This window comes from Cyprinodon tularosa, unplaced genomic scaffold (assembly GCF_016077235.1).
Source record: "Cyprinodon tularosa strain WSP-4 unplaced genomic scaffold, ASM1607723v1 ctg432, whole genome shotgun sequence".
Lineage (NCBI taxonomy): Eukaryota > Metazoa > Chordata > Actinopteri > Cyprinodontiformes > Cyprinodontidae > Cyprinodon > Cyprinodon tularosa.
The window spans coordinates 975,645-999,765 of NW_024039155.1; the positions used below are offsets into that span (position 1 = coordinate 975,645).

Below are 24,121 nucleotides of genomic sequence, written 5' to 3' on the forward strand. Positions count from 1 at the left end.
CGTTTTGGAAAATATCAGCGTTTCGTGTTTGTTTTGACTTTGTGTGGACGGGGCCTAAATCTGAATCTAATCAGATATTTCTTTCCCACATCATTATGTCTTTTTCCAATAAATTGGTCATGTTGACTAGGGTTGTCAAAAGTATCGATACTCAAAAAAGTATCGATACTGAAACGTTTTATCCGGATACAATACTCCTTTTTAAAAGTATCGATACAGTGCCACCACCAGTGGCACCTAAACAGTCATTCATCTAAAGTGCAGAATAGAGGACAATGCACTTTCAGAACACTGTGATTGAATAATTCTGTGCACTTTTGAGGTTTTTTCTGTAACAGGTGCAGCTGCTGAGAATTATTTTTGTTTCTTAACCGGCTTGGCTAGTGTCATTGTTATCTGTGCAAAGCATAGCCAAGTAAGGAACACTTAATTTTAATTTTATAAGTTTTCTATCAAGCTTGCTTAATATTGTGCACAGCATACAACCTCAAAATATTGTTCTTATTGTTTATTGTATTTATTTATTGTATTTTATTTAGTAATGAAAATATTTCTGTAGAATTTTGGAGTCTTTTTTATCCTTTTGGTATCGAAAATGGTATCGAGTATCGAATATTTTCCTTAGTATCGGTATCGAGTTGAAAAGTTTTGTATCGTGACTAATGTTGACACATTCGTCCATGGGAGTCGTGGATCTCTGCACCTCCTGCCTGCTTGCTTAATAGTCCTCTTCTTCTCTGATCAGTAGATAAAGACTGATGGTCATGTTTTGATTAGATTTTTAAAACTGTACTATATTCTTTTATTTATTTTTTCATTTTTTGAAGAAGGATGGAACCAAATCAGCCCGATCTTTGTATGATCTTAGTAGGCACCATCTTTCTGGTTTTTATTTACAAAAACCAGAACCTCCATACCAGTCAATAATTCCACACTTCTTTTTGTTGGTTTCTACCTAAAATATCCCCAAAACAGATAGATGGAACAAAGCATTTTAAAATGTGTGAACAAAGCAGCCTTTTTTGTGTAAAAAACCCCCAACAAGATTTGAATTCCTTTCTTATTTTAAGAGAACCTGTTAAATAGGCTGCAGAGACTCATAACTGAAGCAAAGTGGTGGACTTTAAAGACATCCATGTAAGTAAGTGTGCGTGTGTGAGATAGATGAGGTGTGTGGCCCAGTGTCTTTGGCGCCTGTGCTGGGAGTCGATACTTTATAGAGCGTACAGCGTCGTCTGGTCAATAGAGTGGAAGTCCTTCCCTGACTTGCTCCGAGTACGGTCAATCGAGCAGTAGTGACACGGCTGACACGCTTTCGATTCCCCCCCAGTGGCGTGCCACACAGACAAGCACGTTTTGTCACTCTACTACAGAGGGTCCAGACGCTTTCCACTGGAAGCCCTCCACCTACCTCTGACTGACAGCACACAGAGCGCTCGGCAGGCGGAGGAGGAAAGTGACGGTGGTGGGTTTAAATAGAGCACATCGGTGGGCGGGAGGGAATCCAGATGGAGGTTGTGTTTGGAACGAACATGAGAGGGCTGTGGAAGCGGTGGGAGGAAATGGGAAACATTCGGAGAAAGAAAGGCAAACAGAAAAGAAATAATAAACAGAAAGACGGAGAGGCGACGTGATGTATGAAAATGGGGGGAAAATCTGTACTGCCAGCACATGGCTGCAATACCTCGTGGGGGAGGGGGATATGTGGTTGTCAGGAAATCATTGTCGAGAGCCACTTCCTCGCCACAACCCGACTTCACGAACACCTCGTCGGGCCTTTGAGGGGGAGATGACGAGGTCCGGGGCTGCACACAACATGGGCTTAATGAGGCACAGCAGGACAGCTCTGCGCTCAGCTTTCCACACATACACACAGACACTCCGCCCTCACAACGCTCATTTCCCACTGCCTCACACCACCTTTTCTCTCCCACTCCTCTATCTTCAGCTATCTCTTTCTTCCCTCATCACACGCTCGCTTTCCCTGGATTCCGACTTTCTTAGAGACGCGTACACATCTCTACCAGTGCACACACGGCCCAGCCCTCTGCTCTCTCTCTTGCATGTGCTTCAATCCTTCTTAGATCATAAAGGCTCCGTTCTCCGTCTCCTCTGGCGATTTGTTCATTCATAAACCATCGAGCTGAGCCGTCAAGTGAGTGGAGCGGTACTGTGGGTGAGAAAGCTAGAGCGCGGTTGGAAGGTTGGGTTAAAGGGGCTGGAGGGGTTATTGCGCATGCATGAAAAGCTGAGCCCCATAACACAGGCTTCTTATGGATGTATGCATGTATGGATGGATCCCTAAAACGGAGCCCCTGTATCACCATCTTCACTCCTGTGTGATTGGACACGTGTGGCGTTGAATCACTCTTCAGATTCTTGCCTTCTAGTTCACCCTTCCAGATTGCCCATAAACCCATCTAATTATGAGTTATATCACCATTATAAAGTCTGGCTTATTACTAATCAATGCAGAAACCTCCCATGGGTGGTCATAGTGGGGGAATCCACTCTAAATTATTCCCCAGCTGAAAACAAACAAGATATAACTTACAATGAAGGTGGTGCATTTTTTCTGCCTTTATGTTTTTTTTTATGTGCTTCTGCCAGCGAAGCTTGGCATCAAGTATGAAGATGGAGGAAATAATACAAACACACACACGCCCACCCACACACACACACTTAGGCAAATTCACACTTTGCCATGAAAAGTACTCAAGGGAGTATAAGCGACTGCAACATGGAGCCAAACAGCGTGGAGCTGGGTGGGCACACATCGCGCACACACGCATTAGGACACACTTAACGGCTGACACTCACTCCCATTTCAATTAGAGTGTCAGCTGGCTGAAAGAGAAAAAAGAGGAGGAGGGGGAAGAGGGAGAGCCCGTCTATGGGGAGACACATGCTACTGCGGACCAAACACATGGACAAAACACCAGCATAAAGAGGCACACTTTAAACAAAACAGCAGGCAAATATATGCAGAATAGGAGACATGGAGCGCACTGACTGATAGCAGAAATGGGGATCTTTTTAGGATAATAACCGGTAGTTTTTGTAATGCTTCTTCATTCAACTTTCCATTGAACTTCTTTTGTCTTTTTAATCAAAGAATTTTAAAGCAATTCATTTTTTTTTCTTTTAAAAGGGACAATGGGCTAAATTACTCACATTTCATATTTGTTGGTGCCCATTTCCCTGACCAGGTTGAGATACAGGTTCAGAGTAATGAGGCAAACCCAAGCCAAGGCACTCCAGTCTGCAGAGAGAAAAACACCAAGGTCAAATTTCAGGGCGGCTCACCGCCGCTGCACACCGTGCACCTGCAGACGTGTGTCCAAGCGCACACATGCCTGCATGTGACGGCACTGCATGCGCTCTGCTTTTGATAAATGAAGGCCTGTTCTGCAGTAATATGGGAGAAACTTGTAGCTTAGGGTGATAGATGGGAGGCGGGAGCTCACAGAGAGATAATGATGAACTATGGAAACGCAGGGGGAGATAACAGGGGAGAAGAGGCTAAAGAGGGAGGGTGGTGCAAGGAGGGGGGTAGAGAAACGGTCAATAGAGAGGAAGAACGCATACTTTACCTTGCAAAACTACTTATAACCCTTTTAAAAAATTTTCTGCATATTTGATTGTTTCTCTGAATGCAAGCTCTGCAGAACACCCAGCGAACATGCAAAACGCCGTCCCCACCATGAGCATGGCAGTGGCAGCCTTCCTTCAGCAGGAACAGGCATTCCCATCAGATTTTTATTTACATAACCTTCTAAACCACTTAGTCTTTTTAACTTCAAAATGATACCCTACTGTTTGCTGCTATATAAAAAAAAAAACAGTTTAGATACAATGAAGTTTGTTTTCATGTTACAAACGGCTGCACTGAATACCAGAATCTCTTCCTACCTTCATATTTAGCCCTGATGCAGTTTATTTGAACGCAAACACATTTATGCACGCACACACACACAAATATACCGTACAGCATCCACACTCCTCTAATGTTTAAGGAGCATTTCAAATGAGCAATGTGTAAGCCAGAGGCCGTATTATCACAATAAGTCACAATTACTGTCATTGCAAATGTGCCTTATGTAACAGGAAAGCAGCAGAAGCCTTTCCTTTACCTCTGCCTCTCTACCTGTCCTGCTGCTGCGCTCCTCCTCCCTTATTCCATCATTCCAAACACATTTAATAACATTAGGTCCTCTGAGTTAAAAGCTGATACGAGCTTTGCTTCTCCTCCTAGACTTGTTGATGTTTACTCACACCTGCCTGTCCTCAGGAGAAGGGTCCTCTGCGTACATAAAGGTGACTCCAACTGATCAGAACCACCTCATTAGCCACTGCAGGGTTTGATTCAGAGTTAGCAGAATGTGGTGCTTTATGCCAATTAAGGTTTAAAACTAAAAATGTCAGAAGTCTTCCTGAAAAAGATATTCAGCACCACAGTTAGAAAGAATCTGACAGGTTCCGGGTGATTCTTAGTTACATAGCAACATCCCGTTCTTCTCTGTTGAGGCATTGGATTGTAGCCACCTCCTCATACGCAGGATGATGAAATGCAGAGATGCCTTAAACAGGGCGTTTCAGGGTCTGACTCACCGTCAGTGAAGCCATTCCAGGCACAAGGGAGAGAACACAGCAGGAAGATGAGGTTTAACCGATTCCTCCAAGTTAAATATAGTGATTTTTTTTATTTTTAAGAAAATGGTTTTGAAATTTTAACCATTTAAAAGGACAAAAAGTTTAAAAAGCTCCATCTGATTATGTGAATGAAATTACAAACTACAGGCCGAACATTTAAGTAGAGCCTGCATGTTTATAGTCTTGCGGTTTAATTTTTTTTATGTTTCATTTATATTTGTATGCTCAAATGTCTTTTAATGTAAACATGCCGATATGGTTTGTTAAAGGTTATATATTAGTTCTTCAATAGGCATTAAACACACACACATTACATGTTCTAATACACTTTAATGGCAATAATTAAAACCGTTTTGAGTTTTTTTCTTTTGTGATTTCTGGAAAAAAAGTGCAAAGGTGATGAGAGATCTCTTCTCCTGTGTGGAAAATATAAAACTTCCTGTTGCTGCACACTGTCTGAAAACATTCTATTAATCTTTTTCCCATGTTTAAAAAAAATATGATTGTTTGCAGATACGTTGCATCACAAAATAAATAAATAAATAAACATAGATTCATGGCATGGAAACTAAACCAGGACCATGCATTGTTTTCTACAAGAACACAATTTTAAACCTACAGCTTGATTTCCATGTCTGTTCAGCAGTGGTCTGCAGGCTGGCTACCTGAGCAGATAGCCTGACTCATTAACCAGCTGAAAACAAAAAAATAACTATGCTTGGATATGTCTTAAACTTCTATGTTTTGATTTATTTAGATGTAGTGTAATTTGCTGTTGAGTACCTTGTGTTTCAGTATTTGGAGATATTCATGCCTGTCCATCTCATTAGAAATAAACATGCCAGGAAAGAGAAGAAACTTTCACTGATGAACGACCATAAATGAATAAAGAAGTCGCAGAGGTTCACAACTAAGATGGGAGAATCTGTCAAAAGAAAAACTGATTATATGCACTCTAAAAATGTGGCCTTTATGGAAGAGTAATGAAAACAATGGCTTCCAGTTCACAGTTTGCCACATTTCAAGGACGACAGAAAATGTGAGAGAAGCTGCTCTGGTCAGCTCAGACAGATGTTTTGGCCTAGATGCAAAATGCCAAATGGGGCAACAACAACAAAAAACAAGAACACTGCAAATTACCCTGAACACATCATCATCTGTGGTGGAAACATACTGGGTTTGGATGGAGTCAAATACGGGACAATATGAAAGAAAATCTGTTATATGCTGCAAAAGACTAAATGAAAGTTCAGACTTGAATCCAATTCAGCCGAGGCAAGACTTGAATTTTAATGTCCACAGGTTCTCTCCGTTCAATAACCGTTTCGGCTTAGCTATTTCACCAAAGCTTCACTCTCCAGGTATTCAAAGCTGGTCGAGACAAACGACTGCGAGCATGCTGTGATTCTACAAAGTACTGACTCTCTTTCTCTGTGTATGAAAGAAATTGACCCTGTTTTTGTTTTTTCATAAAATATCTGATAAAATGATGTATGACTTTTCTTCCAGTGCAAAATCTAGCACAGTTTTGTGTTGATCTATCCCATAAAATTGCAATAAAATGCATTAAAGTTTACGGTTGTTATGTGACAAAATGGGCCATGAATTATCCATCTAGAGAGTCCATGGTTTTATTGATGCCATTATCCAACTCTGACTTATGAAAACCAAAGCAGCTGCAGCAGCTCATCTATTACAATGTGTATGAAGAATTTAAAGGTATAGTGGAGGATTTTCACTCATTTTTGAAAAGACCCTCCCTCTCCACTTTAAAAAAACAATGCACATACACAACCCTGTACCCGCTCCCGAGAGGGAACGGGTATTATACGGATGCAAGAGCCAATTTCTCCTCGTACAAGCTCTGTTTAAAAGTAGCTCTTTGCGTTGCTCATACAAGCTTACTTTTCAAAAAAAGATCAGCAATTTTTTCAATATGTCAGACTCTCTATTGTGTTATGCCAAGAAATACCTGCCTGTCGAGAATTGCCTACCCTCTCACACACTGATGAGAAAACGGATGAAATTTGAATGAAAAGGGAACTTTTAGACATATTCTTAATGTTTGGTGGAGAGTTTTGGTGGACAGATAAATGCTGAGAAATTCCTGCCTGCCGAGAATTACCTCCCCTGTCGCAGGAGCGCACATCGCCCTAAACTCTCGCACATTGATGAGAAAACGGACTGAAATATGAACGAAAAAGGGACATTTTAAACATATTCTTAAGGTTTTGTCAGAATGATTATAGAGTGGTGTTGATATCAAAAGCGGGAAGTGCCATCTACCGAGCAGAGAATATATTCATCGGACACTGACTGTAGCACATGGACTAAAACGTGTCTCCATACAAAAAATGTATCCATACATTTTCTAACACACTTAATCCCAAGTGGGGTCACAAGGAGTACTGGTGCCTATCTCCAGCAGTTACAAGGCAGGGTACACCCTAGGAGAGAAAGGGTACACCCTGGACAGGTCGCCACTCCATCAAACAGGAACAACAAACAGGACAAACAACCACTCACACACACACTCACACCTAAGGAGAATCTAGAGAAGCCAATTAATCTAACAGTCATGTTTTTTGGTCAGTGGGAGGAAGCCGGAGTACCCGGAGAGAACCCATGCATGCTCAGAAAGTGCAACTGCATTCCATGCAGAAAGATCTCCGGGCCGGGAATCGAACCCAGTACCTTCTTGCTGCAAGGAGGCTACCCACTGCGCCACTGAGCAGCCCACAAAAAATTTATTCATTCGAATTTATCTCTCCACCAAAACTCTGAATTTTAGGGCAACAATGCATAAGGAATGTGTAAACATTAAGAATGGGTTTATATTTCAATCCTTTTTCTCATCAATGTGAAACAGGGGAGGCAATTCTTGGCAGCCAGGTATTTCTTGGCATAAGGTTAGGTGAAGGACAGCCTTACAGTACGTAAACACATCACCAGAATGATTGACAATTAGGAGGACCACTTATGTAGATGATCCATCTGTAAAAAGAAAATCCTGTACTATACCTTTAAACATTGGTTTATGTCCAAAACAGTCCTTTTTGTTGTTCTTAAGGCCTTTCTCGCATTTTTTTTTTCCTCAAAAGGTTGACTCAATCATGTACTGACATGATTAGCAGAAAATATATGGTGGCAATGTCAGCCTTTAAGGAATTCACAACTATCAAGCTCAAATACTGCAGCAAAATACTTTAATGAACTTTAGATGGACTGTCTCAAGCTACAGGCACGTGTCAAGAATCAGGCCGCTTATGACAAACCTTCCAACCTTTGGAAGCAGATCAGATTTATAATTTTTAAAACTGTAATATTATAAAGTATTTAGTTTAAGTTAAGCCTTTAGAAACATTTTAAAAGATACCCAAAACATTATTAAGGAGTTAAATAAGTCTGTAACTGAAACCCTCAGTTTATTACTTAATAAACTAACACTATGGCCTGAAAACAACTCCCAACTTGTTTAGGGACATTTTGCTCTGGAGCCATAAAAGGAAATGACAAAGCAATATTATTTGCTATGGTGATATATGAGCTCGGCATCAGCCGTATGTTAGATCGCTGCTCCACTCGCACAAACAGTGCTAGTGAGCAATTAATTTAACGCTGTCTTACCAAAGTATGTCAGCCACCAGGCCTGGAAGTCACAGAGAGTTCCCTCCGGATGGGTTTCACCCTGGAGAATAAGTAAGAGGCAGCATGGGAAAGCATTAAAAAAATAAAAAAAGACTCACCCACAGTCTGCTTTTAGTGTAACAGACAAGAGTAACTCACCATGACATATGCTACGCTGTCGAAGAAGGCGGCTACAGTCAGGCTGAGAATCATCTTCTGCGGCGTGAAAATTTAAGAGAAAGACATGAAGAAGGATTTTAAAATGTAAAACCCTGAGCGAAAACACCTCAGTGCATTTATGCTCGCATAAAAAGAAGGACAAATTACAGCTGCAATGATCTCTAATGTCCCTGACAGCTTGGCACGCCATTCTTTCCTTCTTATTTTTTTATTTTACATCGAAATCAAATACTGTTAAAAAAAAATCATATCGACAGACATCTCAGTCCATCTTCTTTCAGAACTCGCAATTTCTATAAGAACATTGGTTCACGATCAATTCACTCCCAATCCTGCATCCTGACCTCTAGAGTGGTCTGGCTTTAAATGTGTCAACATGAATGAATCCTCAATGTTCACTGAACATTGCAGGAGGAGGATGGTCTTCATCTGCAGCAGTCAATGAGGACGAAATGGACGGACGGAGGGTACTAGATAACACAACATAAGGTATATACTTCATACTTGAGCAGGATGGCTGCCAAATGCCATCTCCATGACAACTTAGTCAAATTATCACAGTGGACACATCTCCTGTTTTCTCTCTGCAATTGTTCGTTTTATGTAAAACAAATCAATAATCCGTAGACTACAGAATTTCATGAGTGGAGGCAGGGTACACAGCACAATTTTCCTGCAGCGGCGGCAATAATCTGTGACTGCAAACAGAGAGAGAAGCATGGACCCACACTCAGACACACACACACACACACACACACACACACACACACACACACACACACACACACACACACACACACACACACAGAGCCCTTTATCAATTCATGTCTTGCAGTGACCCTGCCAAGGCTACAGAAAGGAGGGTGTGGGGGGGGGGACGACACAATAAGCGTCCAGGAGGGCCTTGAGAGCACTAAAGACTATTGACTGACAGATAACCTTTTCAGAGAGGATGCAAGTAGGGAGAAGGTTTATGTTGTATAAGAAGAGGAGAAGGAATGAGATGAGGGGGAGGGGGATGCGGAGGACACGAGGTCGCTCTCTGCAGCGGGTTTCTGTCGGAGCCTCACGCTAAACTGTCATTTACTTCAGATTACCAGGATAACATCCTGTGCTGCTAAACCAGACAGACCTGGTGGACGGGCGGCAGGAAACACCATAATATTCTGGAGATGCAGGCTTAGAGCGACGCCACAAACAAACTCCTTATGAAAGCTAAATCCTTACAGCTACAAGAGGAATCAGGAGTGGGGAAGGGGCAGTGGGGTGGGGTGGTGGGGTCCATAAATATTACGTTTATTTAAACAGCTTCGCTTGAAGAGAGGGAAAAAAAGAAAGTCACTATCAGAGAATGACCGTGAGTCAATTAACACCCCCGATTCATTAATCTGTGCATTTTAATTGGGTTCAATTACGCCAAGATTTACCGTGGCTAATTGAACAGATTTCCAGTGGAAATGGAGCAAACAGAAAAAGGAACTGTGGGAGAGGCGGCGTGCAGTGTAGTGCAAATTTACCTGAGCCAAGGAGTGATATCGCCGGAGCAGCCAGATTACAAGCAGCATGAAAACGCTGAGGAGAGGAAGGGGGGGGAAAAACTATAATGAGATTCACAGACTGCAGCATTAGAGTCACATTCAATTTAATAACTTTTAAAGTTGGGCTTTTATAAACACTCTGAGCATCTCGTTCTTGACTTTGACTTCCAATGCCCTGAAATCAATGTTATATTTTTAATTTATGCATTATTAAGTTGATGCTACACTTCCCAACGCTGAGTGGCACGTTCACAGCAGCAGTGTACTTCAAAAATCCTTCGACACGTCTTCAGACTTAAAAAGAGCTAAAAGCTTTATGAATATGGGATTTATGACATGATTAGTATAAAGGTTAAAACTTGGTTGTAAAGGTTAATGTCATGATTAACTGTTCCATCCGCCCCGGCACACCCGGACCTATTACAGAGCTGATTGTGGGAAATCTCATACCAGCTCAATCGGATGCTATACGGCTTCTTCTTCTATTTCCAGATGCAAATGAACTATTAATTATAAATTGAATTTTACCAAATATAAACCACAAGTAGAACGTCACCATGATGTTTTGGCTGTAAGCCATTAAGCAAGGCCATCAGGAAGTAATGAATGAAATAAAATAAGCACCACTTGAGTACCATAATTCAATAAATAAATAAATACATTTTGTAATAATTTTTTTATTCATAAGTAATTTATGAGATCTAGAAATAAATTTTATTTTTATTGTTGTATGTTTATTTCATACATTCTAATTTAGGTTAATTTCAGAAGTCATTATCACTGGAAAAGGTGGAAAAACTTTGGAATTGCTCAACCACTGTGCTGTAAATGAATGGCAACCCGTTGAAACGTCTATTTGCAACTTTTCTAGAGAAAATGTTGACATTAGAGTGAAAGAAAAACCAGGTAGAAGTCGTGTTATCTTGCTCAGGGAGAAATGGCGAATGAGATGTCAGGGTTTCGATGTAGATGCATCTAGTCGCGCCTCTTGCAGTTTGTGCTTGAAAGTTTAAAACCCCTTCCATTAAAGACAGAAAAAATACAGCTGCCAGTAAAATAAACTGAAACTGATTAATTAATAATAAATGAATTTAAATTTTAAAATGACCAAAAAAAAAAATGGAATTCATGACATTAATTTTGAATATATATATATATATATAACAAGGGGCATTTTTTTAGTTGGAATTTTTTTTAAACAAAGATTCAAAATAAGTATTTTATTTGACTAACCTATCATTTTGTAAAAATGTTTTTTTTTGGTTTTGTGTTGTATTTGAATTACTAGTGTGAATTTATCATTTTCTTTAACAGGAGACTGTACAAACATTCAAGCACAACTGTATATTTGCTTCTTAAAATAAAATCTATATATTTAAGTGAGGTTCACATAATTAATAACCTATCTAAAAATATATTGTATTTATTTCCAGTTTTAATAAATTAATGACATCTAAAGAATTATTCATTTATTATATTACCACTCGTCACCCTATATAAAATAAACAGGCTGCAATATGAGGCTTTAACTACTAATGTTACAATTACATCGTCTTTATTATTTCACTGTTAAATGCTCTATTGCAGAGGCATTTTCTTAACATTTTTTTCTTAAGTTAAAAATTTTGAATAATTATATAAAAAAAAAACATATCTAGCCATATCTGGTTTGCTCCGTTTTTTTTCACAGAAATCTAAATGATCAGCACCTAATATTTTGCGCAGCTCCTGTGTTCTTCTACAATTATCTTTTTTTTTTCTTTTTTTTTTTTAAGTTGGATACAAATCGAAAAAAAACAACATATTTTCAGTTTCATATTATCACAATGGCATGTTTTTTTTTTTATCCTTCAGCTTTTACATTGATGAATGAAAACAATTCAGATAAAATACTTTCAAAGTATGAAAAACTGCCTGCATTGTATATCATCTATAGGTGCTGAACATCAAGATTAAGTATGAGACCTGTTATGTATTATTTTAATGGGAAAAATCAATAGTAAGATAAAAAATGAAATTAAAAAAGCACAAAAGGTAAGAACGTTGTTGCTCTGATTATTGGTTTGTGGTAACAATGCTTCTTATTATGCTATTAGAGAGCCAGTTTGTTTCTCTTTAAACAGCACTTCCTTTGGAGAGAAAAGGCATTTATTGGCTGATATGCAGTGAGCAGGATGTGGGTTGCGCTGATGACAGACATGTTGGATTGTCTCTGCCAATACCAAAGGGCTCAATCTGCTACTGGTTTGTTTGGCTTTTTTTTAACTGGACCGGTTACTTTGTCCAAACCAGACATTTTGGAAATTCAACCATTTATTTATTTATTTGTCTTTTTTTTTCTTTTTTGTGCTTCAGAGAATGATGCACAACCACAACAGCTTGGTACGGTTTCCCCATATGCTGGTTCCCAGCTTGTCCTCACTCTGCTGTGCTACTCCCAACTTGTAAATCATTGGTCCTAGTACCTCTAATGTGTTTCTGTTAAACCCTGCATTGGGGATGATGTAGTCTCTAGGAGTGGCAAAATGTCTGCGTCATGACTGCCTTCGATGATGAGAGGCCTATCACTTCCAGTAAGGTCGATCCCTCTACAAACCAAATCTTAAGATGCAACCATCATACTCATTGATGCCACTGTCATGGTTTTGGTTATGTTGTGCTTTACTTTGCTCCTTGTTTTCTACTTTTATTTGTTTAATTCCTGTTTTGTTTTAGTTTGTAGATTTATGTTAGTTCTCAGGTTTTTCTGTTGTTGCCCTCTTGTCTGTTTTCATTTCCCCTTGGTTCACTCATTATCTCCTCTCACACCTGCTCCTTATCCGCTCGTTAACCCTGCCTTTGTCTCAGTCAGCTACATATCCTCTCCCTCTGCTGTCACTCTTTGTCGGTTCCTTTTTGTTGCTGGATCTCAATGCTGTTTTCTTCCTACCTCGTCTCTCCATGGCTCCTCGTGATTATTTTCCCCTGATATCTGCATGGTTCTGGTTGGGTTTACATTATTAGTTGGTTTTTTGGATTCCTGTCTTTGTTTACTGTTTTTTCCCCATTAAATTGCAAGAAATCTCTTCAGCCTCTCTGCCTCTGCATTTGGGTCCTCAGACCTCAACCAAACCCTGACAGCTACCTTGCCCATAAATGCATTTCCATTGCAGATGTGGCATCACTTCAGGCATGGGCGTAGGTTTGCATAGGGACCATAGGGATATGTCCCTACCAAAATTTTGAACCGACCTAATTGTCCCTACCAATAATTGGATGTGAGCAACATGTTTATAATTTACAGCAGTAGTTGTTGCAGCTGTGGCTTCTTTTCCCCTCGCAGCTCCTCTGCCTGGTCTCTCCTGTCCCTTTCATGTAGCAGCCCATGGAACTGTGCTGCGCTGTTTAACTCCACTCTCATTGGTTGTTCTGCCTTAAGTTCCGCCTTCTCTCTCTCTGATTGGCTGTTTTCTAGTCCGCGTGTGCTTGGAGCACAACATTGAAAATTTATTCACACTAGAATGCAGCGGTTGCTACAATTAATATTAGGCTACAAAATTAGTCCCAATAAAAAAAATGAATATCATGTACACTAAAAAACAAAAACCTTTTTTTTTCTTTTATTAAACGAAATATTCTGAGTCAGCCAGGAGTTCTGAAGACTGCTGGAAAAATGGGCAAATAAAGGCTGTAAGCCATCAACATTTCTGATTCTTAGCCACAGCCAACTAAAAAAGACAATGTAAGGGTTTCCTTTTTACCGATATTAAGTTGATATTACTGTTTTCATTTTTTTTGTTTTTATTTTTACAATTTTGATATAATAACTGATCTAAGTGGGTTGCTCTGTGGGGAAAGACACATTTTACATTTATATTACTGTATGTTTTAAAGTCTCTATACCCCAGTTAATGATGAATTACATACTAAATTAGTTGACGATTATTGAAATAATCAATTAATATGGTTCATTTTTTTCAGCCCCAGATGAAATACTTGAAATGGGCTACACAGAGTAACTACAGCCCAGATGTTCAACTTTTATAGTGAAGTTAATATTTTAATGAATGTATTATTTTTGCTTGATACAGAGAGAGAATAGGTACAAATATTTGAGTGGGGTTTAACTCTGCACTATTCTATATCTTCAAAAGAAAATACTGTATTTACCTTCTCTCTTAGTCGTTCAAATGAAACCGTTTTCAAAGTGGAAAACGGTCCTAATTCCACATTCATCATAGCCGGTGATGCTTCAAACATTGATAAACAGCATCTAATGAGTGTACAGTAGTGCTTATACAATTTTTATTAATGTAGCAAAATGATGCTTTTCTCTTTTAACAATGAATTCCTCTTATCAGTACGGATGCTCACATCGAACATAAAAAAGGGCATATTGCATAGCACCAATGACACCCGACCAATAGTGTCCCTACCAAAGTTCAAATCAAACCTACGCCCTTGACTTCAGGACAAACAGGGTTTCAAAATCAGCAAAACACAAATTCTGTTCCTTTTGGTGCAAAGTGATCAAATAAAAGAGGTAGAAATATTCACCATCCGAGCAAAGAGAAGGTTCCCGTGGCTCGTTTTACTGATAAAATCACAACCTGTGAAAGAGAAAAAATTGATCAAACCATGGTGCACAACACATCACAGCGGAAGACAGACTTAACCATGTGTTTTGCATCTGTTTTAGGTAAAGCCCTCTGGAAACGTGTTCAGAAGTGCAGAGCAAATGCTGCACTATCACCATAATAATCACAAGATTAGACACCAACGGGACGACAAGACTTCCATTTGTTCCAGCTTACCTGTACGTGTGAGAGTGTACGTGTGTGCAAACACACCAGAGACTGGGAGGGATTGCAAAATTAGATTTGCACTCAGAGTACCCCGGCACACTAAACATAAACAGGTGCAATGTACCGACACCTGAGACGTGTACTCAAAGGGTGTTCGCGGATGTCACACACACACGAATCCGACCTATTTTGCCATGCAGCAAACAAAGACTGGGGCTGGTAAGTGACAGCTGAGAGACACACGACGTAGAGACGCAGGCAGATGTGATAATGAGCAGAGCTAGGACCAGACGCTCTGGTGTTTTGTTACGCTCAGAGGAAAAGTGGCACACAGAAATGAAAGGAAAAAGCACCAAGGAACGAAGAGAATGGGAAACCCGCCACTCGGTCCTGCAGGCTTCGGGGAAAATGAAAAGGCCAACAGCCGTCTCGCATGCAAAGCAGGGAAGGGTATGCCCACGTGCTCTGATCTGTAACATCACTGTTATCTTGTTGCATGTGTTTAAAAAAAACACCAGTATGTGAGGAGAGTCACGTCGTTAACAAAACGAAACAAAAAAAAATATATACTGTCCAACACTTTGATAATCTGCAGCTGTCTGGGCAAAAAAAGCATAACAGACGATCACGTGTCTCTTTTTTTATGAAACACTAAATAATTGAAAAACCTTCGATAAAGGGGAGTGGTAGCCTTGTAGTCTGAGAGCAGGAAGCTTGCATCCTGAAGAGGCCCCTAGATCCACAGTTTCCAAACACAGACTAAAGCTTTAGGTCTCTTAATAAGACCCTTAAACCCACAATGCCTCCCTGGTGCTGCAAAAACCCACCGCTCTCTAAAAGGATGGATAAAAGCAGAGGATGAATTTCACTGGAATGTACAATGACTAAAGTATAAAATAAATAATTTCTTGTCCTTCTATTTAAAGTCCTGTTAATGAGATACCACATAAAGTGGCTGGATGTTTACTGCACTGAACAGCTGTCGCCACACATTGTTAGCAAGGCTGCTTCATGTTTCCCTCACAACAAGAAATGCAGCTTTTCTTGTCTTTAAACTTTTTCTCTTCAGTCTCAGCATAGGGAAATAAACACAGATGCATTCAGGTATTTGAACAGCAGAAGAAGACGCATTACCTTTTCTTTTAACAATGTGACTTTGAATCAGGCTAACTTCAGATTAGTAGAACACCAGAATAATGAGAACATTTGTCTTTTACTTTAAATCCAGAAGTTTGCATACATTTCTTTAGTTTTTTGCCTTTAAATTAGCTCGGTAACTAATTTGGTGGCATGATAAAAAGCTTTCGTCCATTTGGAAGACCCATTTGTTTCTAAAACTTCCACTTTCTTCTTAGTTTCTTGAAGTATCCCTTAAATATTTAGACATATCTTTGAGCTATTTATGTTTGCTGGTGTCCATTTTGTCTTACCTACAGGAAAAAAAAAAAAAAAACATAACAAAATCCCTCACTAAACATAAAAACATAATTCTGCCACTCCCATACTTCAAAGTGGGGATGGTATTTTGCTTTTGGGTAAATATGGCTTCCTGCATCAACGCCTTCATGTTTCTATGCTTTAAGAAATTTGAGAGACTTAGAGAGACAGATTTATTTTGTAGAAACAGGTGTAAACAAAAGAAACTTTGTTAACAGACAAATTAAATTTTTTTTTAAATGCAGCCTTGATTAGGTAAGCAGCAGTGATAAAAAAAAAAAAAACATTGTGTTGAAAAACAGTAACGTAAACATATGACTGTAAATTACAGTTCTAAAATTCCGGGTTTCTTTTTTTCATTAGCAAGGAACTCTCAAAAAATATTTCCTAAAGACAATTTTTTCAACTCAGCATTCTGGCATTTAGCAAATATTAATGATTGTAGTAATCCAAAAAGACCTCAAAGAGAATAGGGTGTAGAATTTCAGTGGCATTTGGAATTGTGTTCCTATAACTTATAAACAATACTTTAAATGCTTTAGCAGCGTTGAAAATGTTGCTTTTCTATTTCAAAACCTTTGATTAAATAGTATAAATCAATGGGTTTTTTTACCCACAGTTATTATACTTTGAGAAGCTTACAACCTATTACAGCTATTAGGGACTTTATGCAGAAATATGTTTATTTATTGGAAGGCTGGAAAGGAAAACCATTTTTAAAAGCTGTATTTATGTAGTACATTTTGTTTGAAATAAATTGAAACCAAACTGATTATTTTGCTCCCACTACACTCATTGCTTTATTTCCAAATCACTAAAATTTAATTAGTTCCATAAACTTAGAACTATTTAAACAATGTACCAATGGGACCTCTAGGTTCCCAACATGAACATAAAATCATCCAGCTTCATGCATATCCACAAACTCTATCAAGAGATGGCAAAGCCTCTACGAGACACGTACTGTAATAGCCTTCAATCTCTGTTTGTTCTGTAACTTCTTTACTCCAACTTCTGAAAAGTCTAATTATTTACACAACCGGCACTGAACTGTTTTTCTATCAGACTGGATCAATCCTTTCTTCTAGTTGCTTAATATTTTTCTACAGTATATCCATGTAAAGCAACAAGATACATTGAGGAAAATAAGTATTTGAACACCCTGCTATTTTGCATGTTCTCCCACTTAGAAATCATGGAGGGGTCTGAAATGGTCATCGTAGGCATGTCCACAGGGAGAGACATAATCTAAAACATAAAAAAAAGCAGAAACCACAACATATGATTGTTTTTTTTTTTACTATTTATTTGTATGATATAGCTGCAAGTAAGTATTTGAACACACGTCTATCAGCTAGAATTCTGACCCTCCAAGACCTGTTAGTTTGCCTTCAAAATGTCCACCTCCACTCCATTTATTATCCTAAATTAGATACAAATGTTTGAGATTATTGCAAGATCTCACCTCATGGGGTCTAAATTATCCTAGGAAAGGTGAGAAATCAGCCTAGAACGACATGGGAGGAGCTGATCAATGACCTGAAAAGAGCTTGGACCACCGTTTCCAAGGTTACTGTTGGTAATACACTAAGATGTCATGGTTTGAAATCATGCATGGCATGGAGGGTTCCCCTGCTTAAACCAGCACGTCAAGGCCTGTCATTTGGATGATCCACAGGAGTCATGGGAGTCATGTGGTCAGATGAGACCAAAATAGAACTGTTTGGTCATAATTCCAGTGACCGTGTTTGGAGGAAGAAGAATGATGAGCACCATCCCAAAAACAGCATCCCTACTGAAGCATGGGGGTGGCAGCATCATGCTTTGGGGTGTTTTTCTGCACATGAGACAAGGCGACTGCCCTGTATTAAGGAGATGATGGTGGCGGCCATGTATTGTGAGATTTTGGGGAACAACCTCCTTTCCTCAGTCAGAGCATTGAATATGGGTCGAGGCTGGGTCTTCCAACATGACAATGACCCGAAGCACCCAGCCAGGATAACCAAGGAGTGGCTCTGGAAGAAGCATAGCAAGGTTCTGGTGTGGCCTAGCCAGTCTCCACTCCTAAACCCAATAAAATCTTTGGAGGGAGCTCAAACTCTGTGTTTCTTAACCCGACTGATCTAGAGAATATTACCCCATTTACACTACCCTTGTAAAACCGTGCAGAGACCGGTCCGAGCTCAGTAACTTAGATAACTCATCGTGTGTAAATGGAAAGCAAACTGAACTGAACCGAGCTAGACACAACCGAACCGCGCTAACTGCAGACCAGTTCCAGAGGTGGGCTCGGCTCGGTTCTCTGATAACAAGAGCGCATGAGCAGAACGCGTCATCTCCGTCTGGCTGCACATCCCGATTCACACTCCATTTCAGTAGTTGGCAGTAATGCCCCTCCGGAAGTTGCTTGCCAACCAACCCAAAACAGAAGAAGAACAACAACTATGAACATCCACGAAAGGTTGCGGTCTTCGCCTGTCCCTCCGCAAACACCGAAGTACAGCAATAATAATCAAGCATAACTTTCTGAATGTGATGGGCGCCGCCATTTTGATTTGCTTGATTCCCTCCTTCTTTGTCTTCTTCTTCTTGTGTTTTATGGCGGTTGGCAAACAACCTTTGGTGCATTACCGCCACCAACTGCTTGATTTCCTCCTTCAATACTGGCAGTAATACCGCAGATCGTCATTAGGAGGCGGGGAGTCGAGGAACTGAGATAGCGTGATGTGTAAACGATCGTCAGAACCGAGCTCGGCCTGGTTAACTGATCCGAGCTCGGAGCGGTCTCGGCATGGATCGTTTTTTCTAGAGGAGTGTAAATGGGGTATATTTGTGTGGATGAGTGAGCCAAAATACCTCCTACAGTGTGAGCAAACCTGGTAAAAATCTACAGGAAATGTTTGACCTCTGTAACTGCAAACAAAGCCTACTGTACCAAATATTAACTTTGATTTTTACAGGTGTTCAAATACGTATTTGCAGCTGTATCATGCAAATAAATACTTTTAAAAAATTAGATAAGATTTCTAGATTTTTTTTTAATTTTTGTTTTAGAGTTCTGTCACAGTTGACATGCACCTGTGATGACAATTTCAGACTCCTCCCTGATTTCTAAGTGGGAGAACTTGCAAAATAGCAGGGTGTTCACATATATTTTCCTTGCTGTATAATTCAAACAGCTGTTGGTTACAGGCACGAAATTGGTATTCATGACTCTGATAATTACTTGCATTTGTGGACATAAAAATCATATCATTATTGGATTTTTGAAAAACACATTTGCACATTTATTTTTACAGGAATGGGATAGTAATAGAGAAAATAGCTTCAATGAATAACTGGGATTTCCAAGTTTTAATCTGTCATTTTTTTTCCCAAACCAAGAGATGATTTACATCTTTGTAGAAGCATATAAATAGTTTGTAAACTGTTGGATTTTCTATTTCAGATCAAGATTTTAAGAATATTCCACACATTTCTGATAACGTTATGGTTGAGGTATATCCAGAAGATGCTTTAAATCCTTTTAAAGTGTGTTAAAGAAAACTGTCCTGTAAGAACAGCTACATGCGATATGGACAGCTCACTGAAAAACTGTGACCAAAACCACAATATTTGTCATAGTTATATTGTCAGGTTTCTCTGGAAGAAACAAGGTTGTCCATGTAGGTAGCTGCAAATTCCAGTCATGCTTAGAAATGTTTATTATGGTGGGGCCTTTTTTTGTTCAGTGTAAAGCCTGGTTTATACAGGACAATAGCACTCTGTTTCACTAGCTTCTAGTTGGTTTTTCCTAACCCTTCATCAATGAGTTTATTTTATTTTATTGTGTCAGGTCCTCATTGCAAGTGGGAAGCTCCCTCGGCTCGGACACAACATGCCTTAAAATTACTTTCAGATAGCCCATACATTTGATATATTATTCAAAATGTATGTACTACGCCTGCATGCCGCTTCTGTACCATCAAACCAATCCTTTTATATAGGCTCTACAATTTCTGATGAGAAGATTATTTAATCATTGAGCCAGAATCAACCCAGAAACCTATTGGGGATATTTATATCTTAAAGTGTAATTCTAAAATACTATTGAAAAGCAAATTTAAAACCTAAACTCAACCTTGTTCTAAGTGCACCCAATTATTGTATCTAAAATTAATTGAAGCTGTTTGTATACTAATCACATCTTTAAAGAAATAACAGCTAAAATGCATTAAAAAGTCCAAACTAAAAATGTTGCCTGAGACATCTAATGCAATAGATTCAAACTCACAAATGAGACAAACTAAAGCGCTACAAGCTTTTGAGGGCTTTGAAAACCAAAATACCAAGCATTGTGCGCTCTATTTAGAGCATTGTTGTCATTTCGCATGCTATAACTTCTGAGTGTGTTTACAGATGTATTTCCTCTCAGGGCTAAAGATGCTAAACCTGAAAATTGGCACCGATTCAGTTGGATTTCTGAGTCAGTGAAGCAGCAGAGGTTGGACTAACAGGAATTAGTTAGCGATAAAATGCTAATCATTCAGCATTCCTGAAAGCTCGCTGCTATTAATAGCATTGGGAACTATGCAGTTGTCAAACTCCCGTACATTAATTAACCTGCTAAAGAATCAATGAACAAGAATCGCATGGAAAATGAATGCTAATATTAATGATAGTGTTTGCTAAGCCAGCTAATTTTTTAGCTTAAAAGCTAAAGCTTCTGTTGCTCCAAGAATGACTACTTACACATCGGTAGTCCTCGGAGAGGGAGCTGAAAAACACGCAGCGTGACTGGTTACTTAAATTGGAAGAGTCCATTTTACACGTGCTTAAAATAAATAGTTCTGCTCAGCTTGTTTTTGTTTGGTAGTAGCTTTCCATTTACTTCCTGTTTCTACCGTGCGTGAGAAGGGACATACACTGGGAACGGGTTTCGCTCAAGCCTTCTTACATAATGAATCAGACTGAAAGGAAATGTTTATGTGAGGTTTCATAAATTTTTTTGAAGTTAAGTTTTTTTTTAATTAAGTTCACTTTGAGTAGCACATTAATACATTTTCTGAATCTAAATTTATGAGAAAAAACGTTTAAAAAAAAATGTCCCAACAATACTGACAAGAACCACACTTCATCACACTTGAGATTTTTTTACCTTTAAATATTTTTGAACCAAAAACTTTTTTTTGGTTTATTAGAATTTTATATAAATGGCATAAATTATATATAAAAAAAAAAATATCATTTTTTTTTTCTTTCTACTACACAGCTAGAAGTATTTTGCTGTATGTCTCTACCATCTTTACAGACAAACTGCCTATTTGGCCAATTACTAAAATACAATCCTGTGGGTTATTTGATCCAAATTCTTCTGCTCTTTGGACTATTCCCTTGACTGTATACTGTTTTTCCCAGAAATGTACTACGTTTAGCTCAATTCATCCTAACATTAGTATTATTACGATCCTGCCACCTGTACTTTTCACAGTGGGGATACTGTGGAGTTTAAGTCCTCTACTACATAAATAAGAAACTATTTTTGGTCTCTGATCAGAGCACATTCTTACACACATTTGCTCTCTTACATGGCTTGTAGAAAAGTCATATGGCTTTTCTTTAACAACAGCTGACGCCTTGGCAACCTTTCCTCCAATTGTAGAATCTTGCCACAGATTTATGTTTTGCATGACTAATGGATTTCCCATCAAAAGATTCTCACACCTTAGTAGTTAATCTCTGAAGCTCCAACAGTCACCATGGACATCTAGGCTTAGCCTTAAAAGGAAAACATCATTTATAATAATACTGATGTTAAATTAAATCTAGGTTCTACACCCACCAACAAGATATGTGTTCAGGAAAATGTCCACTCCTCTCTATAAGTATGAAGAATAAATTAGTTATGTAACTAAGATTATGGTATGCTGAGAGGTTGTTCAACCACCCATACAAAACAGTTCTTATGCACCGTCTAGAGATGTTTTGTCTTGAAGCTTTTGCTGGCACAGGCATCTTCTGATTATTTTTATTTGCCAACATCTTTTCATTCTTACAATATCTTTTATGTATGCTATAGTCAAACCAAAACCTTATATCCCACTTTTTGACTCTCTTTTTGTTCTCTTCTAAAAATAAACCTTGATCTGCCTGGGGATTTCAAGTACAGATTTCCAGAAAAACAGTATCAAACACAGCTGGTAACTTTAGAAAATAAGTATTTTTTGGGAGGATTTTTCATTTTCTAAAAAAATTTATTTTTTTGGAGATACTTTTTTTTATTGTTGTTGTTGCTGGAGGGAGCAATAAAACTTCTGACAGAGTGCATAGAAACTTTTAGAAGACTAATTTCTGCAAAACATCCTGAGTGTTGCTCGTCAGTTTGTCCACTGAGGTCCATAATATGGATTTATAAAATACTTTAAGCCATGAACCAGTGCTGTGCCACCGTATGCCCTCTACATAAAAACAAAAGTACTCAATATATTTTGAATTGTATTGGACACAAAGATGGATTTTATACTTATTCTTCTGGCTCATTTCAATTTATTTATATAGACTCAATTCTAAACACGTGTAATCTCGAAGCACTTTCAAGTCAGTTTAATCAATCCGTACAAACGGGTTGCATCTGAAAGATAACCAAACAAATCCTCTCCGGCCTGCCTGTGATATTTGTCATATAAGCAATAGCATTCTCACTGATCCATTAACAGCCAACTACTTTAAGAAATAATTGACTGATGAATGTTACATTCGTGAGCTCCAATTTCAGGTTAGTAGAGTATTTTTTCTACTTGCATATCTGAGAAACATCAAAACATTCTCTTTGATATTTGTTTATTTGCAGTAGTCTTGTTTGACCTGCTATCTCATTTAGTCACCTATTTGTTCAAAGGCCTCCATTTCTTATCAAATTCACTGCTCAGAAAACTGAGTCATGCCATCTTTTCAGTAAATAAAGATTAAAAGCAAAATTTTTCAAAGCAAAACGGCTAATGCCTTGAAAAAAATATTGTTCAAAGACAATTTAACAAATTGAAGAAAGCTGACTTCCTTATAGCTTAAGTTCTTCAAGAAAAGTTTTTTACAAAGCAGTTCATAGCTTATGTGCGTCTTTTACTTTGCAGCAATTGGCTGCTGTTTATTAAGGTACTTCGAGGATTTAAAGTCTATTTTAAAGATTCTGCTGCTAATATTTAACAAAATAATTGAATAACTATATTTTAATGCCTGATGCTTCATTCCATGGGTTTGTGTGTAAAACCAAGGGTAATCCAAAGCAAAAATGGGTGTGCTGGGCTTTATCGACCTGTATTGTCACTGAAAGCCCAGCTACACCCACATGGCATTTGCTTTGTGAGTCAGTCACACAATAAAGAAATTGGGAATAATTTTCCTGTTCTTCGTGTTGAGGTGTTACATAACTATGATTACTGCTGCGACGGAAGCAACGTCTCTCGTTAGTGTATTTATCCAACTAAACTTATATAACAGAGCTTTGGGTCATTTAGGCTTTGCTCTAACAGGCTGAGACTTCATGAAGAAAGGAAATGTCTTCCTAGATCCGTTCACATTAGCTCCTTTTTATGCAGCATTAAACAGACCAAAATTGTTCCCCTACAGACTCCCGTTTACAGAGTTTCAGTGGTTCAAGGTGTTGTCACTTGAAACTTAACAGACAGGAAACATTCCTCCACCTGCAGGCAATTTATTACACCACCCTCCTTAAAGATTTTGCATTGTTTCTGACTAAGGGAAGGTTTTATGAATTAAACAATTGACAACGTTTTTCTTCATTTTAATTGCAGTATTTCCTCATTTCTGACCAAGGCGTAGAAAAAAGCAACTGTTTGTTACAGATTAACCCAAACCCTAAACAAATACAGTCATTCCTGTGCAGCTTTGTCCACATTTTTTGTT

The 24,121-nt window shown here is 38.7% G+C and overlaps 1 protein-coding gene across 3 annotated transcripts in view; it reads right to left on the reverse strand.

Moving 5' to 3' along the window:
* si:dkey-100n23.5 (cyclic AMP receptor-like protein A) overlaps window positions 1-21,113 on the reverse strand; it is a 97,906-nt gene extending 76,793 nt beyond the window's left edge. For 2 of the 3 annotated variants that reach the window (XM_038299653.1, XM_038299651.1), the window contains exons 1-6: window positions 20,951-21,113; window positions 14,535-14,587; window positions 9,978-10,032; window positions 8,440-8,496; window positions 8,281-8,341; window positions 3,175-3,262 (exon numbers count right to left, since the gene is read on the reverse strand). In XM_038299653.1, the coding sequence (XP_038155581.1) occupies window positions 3,175-3,262; window positions 8,281-8,341; window positions 8,440-8,496; window positions 9,978-10,032; window positions 14,535-14,587; window positions 20,951-21,022 (386 nt within the window). In that variant the 5' untranslated portion in view covers window positions 21,023-21,113. Of the gene's footprint in view, window positions 1-3,174; window positions 3,263-8,280; window positions 8,342-8,439; window positions 8,497-9,977; window positions 10,033-14,534; window positions 14,588-14,791; window positions 15,211-20,950 lie in introns of those variants that run through there. The other variant, XM_038299652.1, reaches the window with a different exon arrangement.
* Window positions 21,114-24,121: the final 3,008 nt, after the last annotated feature.